At 61.7% G+C, this 11,633-nt stretch overlaps 1 protein-coding gene across 1 annotated transcript; it reads left to right on the top strand.

Moving 5' to 3' along the window:
• Positions 1 to 3,805: 3,805 nt before the first annotated feature.
• On the top strand, positions 3,806 to 11,633 carry SYNC (syncoilin, intermediate filament protein). Its single transcript, XM_075722182.1, has 4 exons — positions 3,806 to 3,822; positions 7,615 to 8,956; positions 10,222 to 10,346; positions 11,570 to 11,633. Exons 1-4 carry the CDS (start codon positions 3,806 to 3,808, stop codon positions 11,631 to 11,633), a joined length of 1,548 nt encoding a protein of 515 aa, XP_075578297.1.

Raw genomic sequence — 11,633 nt, forward strand, 5'->3', positions numbered from 1 at the left:
GATGCATTTCCTGACGTGAAAAGCTGCATCGTTGCATTTAAGCCGCATCCTTCCCGGAGGCTCGCAAGGGCCTGGCCGCATGCCCGGAGGAGTTTGCCAACCACTGGAAATGACTAGAAGAATTTATAAAGGAAGAAGCCTGTCCATCCCACGGGCTTCCCGGCGTGTTGCCATCTCCTGTGGGATTCGGGCACCAGCGCCGCGTGTCTCGTGGGCTGTGCAAACCCGAGCATCCTGCTGCTGCTCAGTGGTACCAGTGACCCGGGACGGGGGCACGATGCCGAACCCGGGGCGATGCCTGCAGAAGGGCTGGGGCTCGCTCTGCTTTTGTGTCTCTGCCTCTCATCCCCCCCCTTCACCCCCTGAACCTGGACTCGAGACCGAACGGAGGGCTGAAACAGTTGGGCAGTGATTTCCTGGCGCCCCGTGCCCCGCCGTGATCCCGGGGGAACTGCTCCTTGCCGGGGTGAGGGCTGAGCACGCCGCTGCCCTCCGAGGGGCTGCCCCCCTTTGCTGACCCACGTCGAGGTGAACTGCGCGGGGGAAAAGCTAATCCCCAGTTAGGGAGCTTGTGTTGACTTTCCGCTGCCGGCCCCGAGTCATTAGCCTCCAAAAAAACAGATCCTGGTTTTCACACCTTGCCCCTCCTCGGATGGCAGCAGAACCAGTTTGAAAAATATATTTGCACACAGTTACGGGACATTGTCCAAATAATCGCAGCGGGAGGGAGAGTATCTGCTACCCTCCGGGGAGAGCTCTCATCAGATGGGTGAACAAAGTAGAGGAGGAAGGCGAAGAGGAAGGCTGTCCTCAGCTTTCCCCCCGTTACAGTCCCGGTCCTGGCAGAGAAGGAAAGTCCATGGGCTCCCTAAAGCACCAGCCCTTTGTGCGGAGCCCCAGAAAGCTTTACCCCCTCCCCAGAGAGCTCCAGCACCGGCAGCGTGCCGGGGTACCCAGCTGGATAACTCATTTTCCGCTTGCACGGCCAAGATGGTCACAAGGATGCCGGGCGCCTCGCGGGGAGAGCAGCCGGCTGAGCTCGGCTCCCGCGAGGCTGAGGCAGAGGCACGCAGGAGGGGAGGCAGAGAGGCGGGGGGCTGCCACGTGCCCTAAGAGCCCCCCGCGCCTGATCCTGGGGAGGTGAGCTCCCAAATGGCACCTAAGGGTGCCAAAACGCATCGGCCGCCGGCTGCGGCATCACGTGCTTCAGCAGCCGCCGAAGCTCCTGCCCCTCGGCACGAGCTCGGTGCAGCCGGCGCGTTGGGGTGTGCTCAGCCCGTCCTCTGCCCCCATTTCCTTCCCCTCGCCGGGGCAGCGGGAGGGATCGCTGCTCCCTCATTACTCATTAACGCCTCCGGCACTCACGGGCAGCCGGGCCAAGGTCCTCGCGTGGCCGCCCCAGCCCCGCTGAGTCCCGCGGGTGCTGCTTCCCACCCCGCTGCGTCCCCCAGTGGGAGCCGCTCGCTCCAAATTCCTTCTGCTCCAAATCCCTCCCGTGGGGACACGAGCCAGAGCCGCTGCTCTCCATCGCTCGCCCCAGGATATGGAAAAACCCAGCGACGAGCCCTCTCCGTGACGCTGCTCGCGATCGTTGGCACATGGGGACTGGCCGCTGCGATGCTTAAAATCAGCGTTGCGCTCGCTGTCTTTGAAAAGGGGTTTTGTAAAAGGGTTCTTGGGCCATAAATGTCGTCGGAAGGGCGAAGGCAAACGGCTCCTTGCTTGGGTGTGTCATCCATGGAGATGGTGATGAATAAATAGCAGCGTTTGCTCCCTGCCCGGCTCCCTCGTGCTGGGAAGGGACGGCTCTGCCACAGCCTCCCAGGAGCATCGCCCGCGCCCGCAGAGTCCCAGCTGGGCGGCCACGAGAGGCAGCTCCTGCTCCTGTGTGAGCGTCCGGGTTCAATGCAAAGGGAAAGCCCACGGGAGAGTCGGCTCAGCCTCGGTGCTCGCCGGGCACAGGGTGCCGTGTGGGACGTCACGGACACGTCACGATTCGCCCCATGAGTGCCCCATGGGCTGGCAGCAGGCGCTCGATGGGGCTGATGGCACGTGGCAGCCCCAGACCCGGGGGAATGAAATCCCCCAGCACGGCCCGCGCGCGGCTGGCGGCCGTCAGCTCCGGGAGGCAGCTGGGGGAAGAGGGGGACATCACCAAAATGGGGCGTCCATCACCGCTGCTTCAAAGGCATCTTCAGGCCTGACCCCACCATGTCGGCCCCTGCCAGCTCCATCACACGAGCGCACGGGCTGCTAATAACGTGCGTCGCCTGTCGCGATGGCTGCTTGTTCTGGGGCCGTTCGTGCACGCCGAGCTGTGCACACACGTGCACACGGACACACGCCTGGACGCACGGACACGTGCGCACACTGTGGCGGACATTGCAGGAGCGTGGCTGAGCGCTGCTTGAGGCACACGTAAACCCGTGGCATGGGGTGGCACGCGCAGGCGGGGGCTGCCGTGGGAGCTGCCAGGACAGGCAGCCTTGACACAAATGTTTAAACCCCGGTATCTGCAAGGGTTTGAAGCCCGGTATCTGGGCTGAGCAAAGACAAAATGAAGGAGCGTGGTGTGGGAGCGGGCGTGCTGGCAGGGGCTCCGGTGCCCGGTCCCCGCAGCCGGACTCCCCACCCATCGCCATCCCGCTCCCCTGGCCGGGCCGGCGTCTCCCTCGGGAGCAGCTATGGCCGGAACGGCTCTTTCCTCATCCCCCCTCGCTGCAAAGCAGAGCGGGACCCAGCACCCAGATAAGCGGGAGCCGCTGGCGCCTGTGGCTGGGGGGCAGGGTCTGGCCCCGCTCCCGTGGAAGTCCCAAGGTCCCTGAGGAGCAGACGGCACCTTCGGGCTCCCCCTTTCATCTCTGCCCCAGCTGGGCACATGCCCAGGCTGCACTCCTCTTCCTCCTCCTCCTCCTCCTCCTCGGGCCCCACTGGGCAGCCTCGCCTCCCTCTCGCAGGGTCTGTCCTGAGCCTCTTTGCCCGGGCCGGTGCGGCGGGAGTTTTGCAACAGGTCCGGCATCTCCGTGGCGGGTGCGTGACGAGCCCCCACGTACCAGCTCCTGGGACTCGGCCGCGGCGCTCGCCCTGTGCCGGCTCCCACAGCGGCATCGCCATGGCACTCCTGCATCGTTGCCGGTGGTGACCCCCGAGGGGGTGGGCACCCCCAGCTCTCAGCTGGGGAAACGGAGGCAGGAGGCGAAGTGAGCCAGGCTGTTCCCAAGGGGCCCAAACCTCCCAGGCACCCAAACCCCAGGCCTGGGTGGATGCCCCCGGGTGCTGTCCCCATGCAGCCACGGCTGCTTCAGCTTCATCTGGGGAACCCCCCACTTGCCCGGGGCGAAGGGGCCGCCTTGCAAGGGCAGGGCAGGAGCGGGCGCATGGTGCGGCCGCCCTCCGAGCTGGGATCCGTCCCTGGAAGCGCTCCCGGCTCTGGCGGTGAATCACACTTTCCCCCTGAGATCAGATTGCAGCTCCTGCGCATGGCGGGGGCCGGATCCGCACCGCTCACCCTGCCGCAGCCGGACCCCCCGCACCCTCGGCAAACAGCGGCGGTGAGCTGCGTGCGGAGGGCGCTGGGCTGGCAGTATTGCCCAGGTTCGCCGCTGCTAAACCCCATCGACGCCGGGGTTTGGGCAGGCTGGGCACCCCACAGTGCCGCTGGCGCTGCCGGAGCCTCTGGCCACGGAGGCCCCAAAGTTGGGCAAGCCTCCCTGGTACCTCAAGCCTGTCCCTAAAGATTGCGGGGGAACAGCGTGGGGACGGAGCCCCCGCACTGCTGTGGCGGTGCCAGGCTGGCAGTGCCGAGATGGCGGTGCCAGGGTGGTGAGGTCGCGGTGCCAGCGCCGTCCCTGCCCTTGGGGCAGATCTGCCATGCGTGATGGGAAGGAAAAATCCACCGGGAAGGGGGATGGCAGCACCAGCACCGGGTGACCAGAGGAGCGGCAAAGTGACCCGCAGCCGCTCTTTGCTCGCCACGACTCCCTTCAGCCGCTTGCCAGGTCCGTGCCGGGGACACCACGGCAGCGGGACAGGGCAGCGATCAGAGCCGCCGCCATTTATTCCAACAGCTGGAACATTTCATCTCTCAAATACTCTCCTGCCTTTTGCTTTCCCCTCCGGCAGCGCCGCCGATAACTCCCCGCCAGCTCTGTTTACCGGAGCAAAGTCCACCCCGGTTCGCACACAACGGCGTCTCTCCGTGCCGGCTGAACCCAGCGCGTGCCCACAGCCAGCCGGGCTCTGCCGAGCGCATCGGGGTCCGGCTGCGGACACCTGAGCCGGCCGTTGCCTGGTTATATCCACAAAACAGCCCCGCGCCGGGGCCGCGTATCCTCTTACGGAGCAGAGAACAGCTGAGCCTTTTCAATCCCCACCCTGCCCTTGGCAGCTCATCAGATAAACCCCAGCCCAGGCTTGGCAGCGCCGCTGCCGTCGTCCCCTCCGTCCCCTCCGAGGGTTTCTTGGAGCCAGCCCACACAACCTGCAGGTTTCTCCCCTTGGCGGTTTCAGCTCTAGATAGATATTTATATGCACAACTTGTGCGAATTAACAGCATTCCTCTCCTATTGAGTCAAAAGTCTTCGCACAAATAGAGGCGGTTCATGGAAAAAAAAGAGAGGGAAAAAAAAAAAAAAGATGGGTCTTGCTGAAAAAAGCAACAGGATCAAAAAAAAAAAGAAAAAAACCCACCAAAATAATCTCCCTTTTCCTTTTAAAGCTCTGTTCCCAGGAGATGGACAGGCGCAGTTATTTTAAACCTGGTTTCGGCAGCCCAGCGGCAAGCAAGGCATGGGCAAGGTGTCGGTGACGGTGTCAGTGACGCGGGGACGGGGTGGCACCGGGTGATGTTGCAAGCGGCGGGGTGCACGCTGCTGGGCGATTTCGGGGCACGTAAGCTGGCGACTTCCTGAGCGGCGAGTGCCGACTTCCTCAGCCGCGGCGGCAGCGGGCAGGATCGGGGCCTGGCAGAGGTAGGCTCGGTTGGCTCTAATGCCGCGGGGGGCAGCCGGACCAGCCGCGCCACCACCCCGGGCCGTTGCGCCCATGCCAACGCGGCAAATATATCTAAAATCTGTATTTTATATAAATATATGCTAACAACATAACTGCCGAAGGGCCTGTTTAGGGTGCCGCGGGGTGGGGAGGATGGGGACGGGCGCACAGGAAAGCAGCGCTGTGGGGAGGGTGGGTGAGCAGAGGTGGAAAACCACATCTGTGGGCAGCGAAGGCAGCGGCGAGGGCAGCGGCGAGGGCAGCGTCACTGCCGGGCGCCCGCGAGTGCGGCCACGGCCACAGCGGAGCTTTGCAGAGCAAAATGCCACCATCCCCATCCCCAAAACAGAGGGGAGAGGCGAGGCAGGGGTGGGGTTGCGGGTGGAAGGGGAAGCGGAGGCTGCGCTCTGCAGTTACTGGGGTGTTTGCAGGGCTGACCTGGGGCATCTAAAGACCCCTGAGATATTGGTATTTAATACATTAACACGCTTTACTAAATACCAAGGGAAGTGCATCGCCGCGCTGCCAGCGCCCGGCCGAGCGCCCCGCTCCGTGCACAGGGTGAGGCCGCAGTGTTTGGCGGCCATGCGCTGCGTCCTCCCGCATTTCCCCTTCCAGCCGCCCACGTTGGAGGCGAACCCCGCGCAGCCCCGGGGGACACCGCCCGGGCACCCCGCTGTCCCCACCCCAGCCCCCCGCTCCCTGCCCGGGACGCCGGCGGGATGGGGCCCCGTGAGCTCCCGGGAAGGAGCCCCCAGTGCCGCGGGAGGGTTTGAGGCTGCACAGAGCAAACCTCCACCTTAAATCACGGGTGGGAACAGCCGGAGCGGGATGAGGGGCTGCGGGGGGACGCTCCCCTGGGATGCAGCTGGCTGCAGCCAGCCCCTGCGGCTGCCTCTGCCAGGGATGCAGGCGGCTTGGCCTTCCCCGCCCTCCTCCTCCTCCTCCTCCTCCTCCTCCTCCTCCTCCTCCTCCTCCTCTCCAGGGCGGAGGAGGCAGCCGCCCGCAGCTGGCACTGCAGGCGGTGGCCAGGCGAAGCGGCTGCTCCGGGGAGTCTGATTTCCAGCCCTGTTTATTAATAACCACCCCCCGCCCCATGCTAAGCCCCTGCGCGGCGCAGAGCCGGAGGCGCTGGGCTCCGGGGGAGGAAGGTAAGAGCCCGCCTGGGGCGAGTGGGGGGAGCGGGGAAGGGGCCGGTGTCAGCCGTGGGGTCCCGTGGGTGTGGGAGTGGGGGGCACGGGGCAGGTGAGGGGGCTGCCAAAGCCTGGGGTGCAGGGATGGGGTGGGGGGATCTGAGATTCGGCACCTGAGGAGCATCCCCGCACCCTCAGGAGTGGGGGGACCAGGGGAAGGGCCCCCCCGGGGTGCCCCGCAGTGCTGCCCACCTGGGGGGCTCTGGGATGAGGGGTGGCGGTGGGAGCGAGCCCCTGCACCCCGCTGCGAGGGCGGGACGGCCGTCCTCCCTTCCCGCGCTGCTGGATGCAAAGCAGAGCCGAGAACTTTGAAAAATAAGCTCTGGTACTGGAGGAGGGTAAGGAAAAATGAAGCGGAGCCCTTTCTCCACCTTTCCAGGCGCTGCCCCCTCTCCAGTGGACAGGCCGTTGGGTCTGAGGCTGCGATGTGTCATCGCTGCCGAAAAACTACCTTATTAGGAGAGAAAGTATCGGTGAAAATCAGTGCTTTCCTTAAAGCCGTTGCTGCGAGCCGAGGGCTGCCTGCGAGTGCCAGCCTGTGCTCATTCCTTGGGGGATGACTAGACATGAGCTCAGCGGCGTGGCCGGGAGGTGGGAGCATCCTCCCACCGAACCCACTGGCCCCGGCTCCTGGAAGTGGCAGGAAAAGCTCCAGCTTGTCCCCGAGGGTTGTCCTCTCCACCCTGCCCCAAATAGCACCCGGGCAAATGTGAGACGTGAGGATTTTGTGGTGGCAGCTGCAGGTACCGGGGCTGGGGATAATGACGGGATCGGATGACTCTGCAAAGCAGAGCTCGCCAGGCTCCTGCTGCAGAAGCTGCCGCTCGCTCGGGCGCTGTGCATGCCGTGCTTTACTCCATCTCAGCCATCCTGGAGCCCGCCTGTGCTTTAGCAGCACATTCCCTTGCCGTGAGGTTATGCCACATAGCTAAAATCCCGGCAAGTTTTACTGCAAGTGCCCACGCCGGCGGTGCGCGGTGTGTGTGACCACCCAGGTGCGAGATTTTGGCACGGGCACAGCAGCTACACCCTCGTCTCGCCAGCCACGCTGGTGCCGCTGGGGGAGATCACCCACGACATGGTGGGCAGTTCCCGTCGGCACCGGAGCAGCTTTCGGTTTCGGGGTCGGGGTTTGCGTCCCTCACTCTTTCTCCATTGCAGTCAGTCACTTTCAGAGGGTTTTCTTCCCTTGTTTTGGCCCATGCCAAAGCTGAGGGTCTGGGTCGAAGTTGTCATCAGAGCGTGCAAGGGCAGCCCTGCCCGGTTTGCACAGCCCCTGGGTGACACAGGGACGGTCACGGCAGCGGGGCCGCGGCGAGAGCACCCCCAGCTCAGCCTGCTGCGGGGCACCGGCATCTTGCAGGGCGGAGAGGAAACGTCGGGACCTGTTACACTCATTGCTCTGGTTCACGTGTCCTCTCCTTTCCAGGGACCTGATGGCAGAGCCCGAGCCCCCTCCAGAGCTGCAGCTGGATGAAGCCGGAGCATCCTCAGTCCCGCAGGGAGCGGCCGCAGGTGCCGCTCCGCACCCGGACCTTTCGCGCAGCCCGTTAGACCCAGCTGTGGGTGTGGGGGTGACACCCCTGCACGGGGGCAGCCCAGACACCTGCCGGGAGCTGCAGGCAGACGGCGGGGATGCTTCCTTGGAGCTAAACGTGCCAGGGCCCCAGCTGGACAAGGATGCAGCTGGGGCCGGGATCCCGCTGGACGTGGATGTGGCAGGAATCCCGCTGGATGTAGATACAGAGGGAGAAGGGATCCCACTGGACGTGGATGGAGGTGGGACGGGCATCTCGCTGGACGTGGATGCAGATGGAGTAGAGATCCCACTGGATGTAGACGGGGCAGGGATCCCACTGGACATGGATAGAGGCGGGACAGGGATCCCGCTGGACGTGGATGCAGATGGAGTAGAGATCCCGCTGTACATGGACACAGATGGAGCAGGGATCCCAGCCGATGCAGATGGGGCAGGGATCCCGCTGGATATGGATGCAGAGGGGGCAGGCAGCCCCCTGGACGTGAATGGCGCGGAACATCAGTGCCTCACCCTCGAAGAGCTGGGGGACTATTTCCAGGAGTGCATCGAAGCCGTTGAGCAGCTGGAGAAAGAGAGAGACAGGCTGATCGCCGAGCTCGCCCAGCTCCGGGAGCCGGCGCTGCAGGAGATCCGCCATGCCCACGAGGAGATCCAGGCAGCCTGCCGGCTGCTGGCCAAGGTGGAGCTGGAGAGGGACAACCTGAAGGATGAGATCCGGCAGATCAAGCAGAAGCTGTTCAAGGTGACGAAGGAGTGCGTGGCTTGCCAGTACCAGCTGGAGAGCCGGCGGCACGACCTCTCCCAGCACGCTGCTTACCAGGGCGAGCTGGAGACCCAGGCTGAGCAGCTCTCTGGCGAACTGTCCCGGCTGAAGGAGACCTGCGAGAAGGAGAAGGAGGTTTTGAGGCAGCGGCTGGAGACGCCGCCGTGTCGGCAGGATAACCTGTACCTGCAGGAGAGCCGCCGGCTCTCCATGGAGTTCGAGAGCTTCGTGGCGGAGAGCCGGCGGGGTCTGGAGGAGCACTATGAGCCCCAGCTGCTGCGGCTGCTGGAGAGACGCGAGGCGGGGGCGAAGGCGCTGCAGGAGATGCAGGGGGAGATCCAGGGGATGAAGGAAGCCCTGCGGCCCTTGCAGGGGGAGGTGAGCCGGCTGCGGCTGCAGAACCGGAGCCTGGAGGAGCAAATCGTCCTCGTCAAGCAGAAGCGGGATGAAGAGGTCGGGCAGTACCGGGTACGTGCCCCAGCTGGGCACCCCTCACACCCTCATTTAGAGAGCGGGAGTCATTCTTTGCAGCTGGTGAAATGTGGATGCTGAAGGTCTTGCTCGTAGGGCCAAGGGGAGGAGGGTAAGGAGGTGGAATATCTCCTGCCGGTTGAAGCCAAAAGCGTCCCTTGCCGTGGCTCAGACCAGGCGAAGCAGCAGCCCCTGGGTATAGGGAAGCGTGAGGTTGCAGGGACGTGGTGGGCAAGTGCTGGGGCTTCACCCGATGAGCTGCTGGAAAAATGTTCTCCCTTGGTTTTGACCTGCCACTCGGCAATGGCCCCAGCGAGCAGAGGCGAGGCAGAGAGGACTGGGGGTTTCCTTCCGAGAGCGGGCCGGTGGCTGAGCAATGCTGCTGAGCACAGGCACCGCACATTTCCCGCAGCTTGTACCACCACGGGGGCTGAGCTAAGGTGCTTGGAAAAGTCAGTTTTAAATAAAAGTGGCTTTTCTGTAAAAGCCCAGCCCTGCCGGGGCAGATCCTGCCCTTCCCACTGCCAGGAAGGGTCTCACCCTCCTGCACCCAGGGCCCCGGCTGCCTCCTGAGAGGGTTATTTCTGGCTGCACCAGGCATCCACCCCCCCAGCACCTTGCCCTGAGGGACAAGGCAATTCAATATCTGCAAGAGTACATTTGGCAAAGAGGCTCCACAATTAATCTCCCCCATTTCAACACTCCCTGTTCTCGGCTCGTAATCGCTGCCTCCTCCCAGCCTGGCTCTGAGCAGCTTCTGGAAGCTGGCATTCCCCCTCCGTTGCTTCTCCGCCCTGCTGAGCTGGGGACCAGGTCACCAGCGCCCGTGACACTGCTCGTCTTGGATTTCAGGGTCCGCTCTCCCTTGGAGGACAGGGCTTTGGGGCATCCCTGATGTGCCTCCACATTTTCTTTTTCTTAAATTCCTTGTTTATATTCCCCTGACTCATAGGTTTATACAGTTCTGACAGCTTCTCAAAACACACACAAAACAGTTTAGGGGACAAAACCAACGAGCCAAGAGATGCTTAAGGACCCAACACATCACATCCCAGCCCGACCTTCCACCTTTGTAATAAAACGCTTTTTTGCAGAGCTTTTATAAGACAGTGGTTGGCCAGCCGTCAGCCTGGCTGCGCTTTGTCCAGACCAACGCCATTGACAGGCAGATCCCGCCACGAGAGCGTGGGCAGCAGCTGAGCGTGGGCACTGAGACAGCCTTCCTCCCCCAGCTAATCCACTCTTGTCTTCTTACTCCCCAGGAACAGGTTGAGGAGCTGGAAGACAGGCTGAAGGAGCTGAAGAACGGGGTCCAGCTCCAGCAGCGCAAGAATCAGGAACTGGAGGAGCTGAGGACCAGCCTTCACCGGGAGCTCTCCATCTACAAGTTCGTTTGTGTCTCATCCCTGTGGCGGGGAGGGGCTGGGAGGAGGAGGATGGTGGAGAAGAGGGGCTGGTGGCCACAGCTGTGGGACACCAGGGGCTTTTGCTCCTGGTCCCTGGACATGTGGCCGGTGTGTGAGCAAGGGGTCTGATGGGGCAGCACAGTGGGAATTCCAGACCTTTTGCCATCCAGCAAATCAGGATTTGGTGGAAATTCCTGTACATGAGGAGTAGAGGTTGCTTTCCAAGAAGCAGGCCTGGCAACTTAAAAAAAAATACCCTTTTTCTTAGGAATATGTAGAAAGGAGCTGACGTTTAGGTTTGGGAAACGGACCTCAACGAGAGAGAACTATCTTCTGCTTATCGCTCTCTACTGCTGGTTTCACTCAGGTCTTCTTTATTACACAGGATTTTTTAAAGCTCCAGAAAATGTCCATAAGTATTTTACTCACCAAACTTTGTGTTGTTATGTGCTACTCCAATCTCAGCTGTACACGCTCTTAACCATTTTCTGTAGCTTCACTGTTACCCTAGTATTCTTTTTTCCCCTTCTCCACTCAAACCTCCTCCTACAAGCACACCACAGGAGGATATTCCCTACCACGAATAGGTACAGTTTTCTTTTATCCAGGTAAGACTTTAGCACCATAAGCGCAGGGGAAGAGATCTCCATTTCAGCCAGTCGTGTCACCAGCCATTCCAAGATGTATTAACGAGAGGAACCACATCTACGATTCAAACCATTCAATCTACAATCCCAACAACCCCATGTCTTTGCTGCTTGCGGTCCTAAATCACAGAGCGATATTTAAGCCTGGGTGCAGCAGCGCAGTCTCTTAACTCCTGGCAATCTACAAATTGCCATCCCTGGAAGCGATAGCGTGCACAGCTTCTCGTATGTCAGGACACCTCATTAAGTTTCACGTTTGCGCCGGGGACCTCAGAGTTAAGTACGGCTCTGAGCTGCCATCTCCCGTAGCTCACACCAAAAATTACATTCCCTTCTGTTAGGGCTAGTTTGTTTGCCAAGGGCTCTGGAAGGGCTGGGCTAGGCCCGCACGCTCACAAGACCACGCACCGAGCCAGTTTAAGTGTTTCCTCGTTACTTTTCTTCCATATGTAAAAAGAATGTTTTTCAGAAATAGCATCTGTCCCCCTTCCCTGTTTTCTCCAGCCAGAGTACTTTACGTAAATTCAGTAGCCTAAATTTACTTTCTACCCATACAGGAGCTGCTTAGAAATCTACGGCCACCTTTGCAAATCAGAAGAAAAAGCAGACCAAGACTGTTAG

The sequence above is a fragment of the Pelecanus crispus genome, chromosome 16 (genome assembly GCF_030463565.1).
Source record: "Pelecanus crispus isolate bPelCri1 chromosome 16, bPelCri1.pri, whole genome shotgun sequence".
Lineage (NCBI taxonomy): Eukaryota > Metazoa > Chordata > Aves > Pelecaniformes > Pelecanidae > Pelecanus > Pelecanus crispus.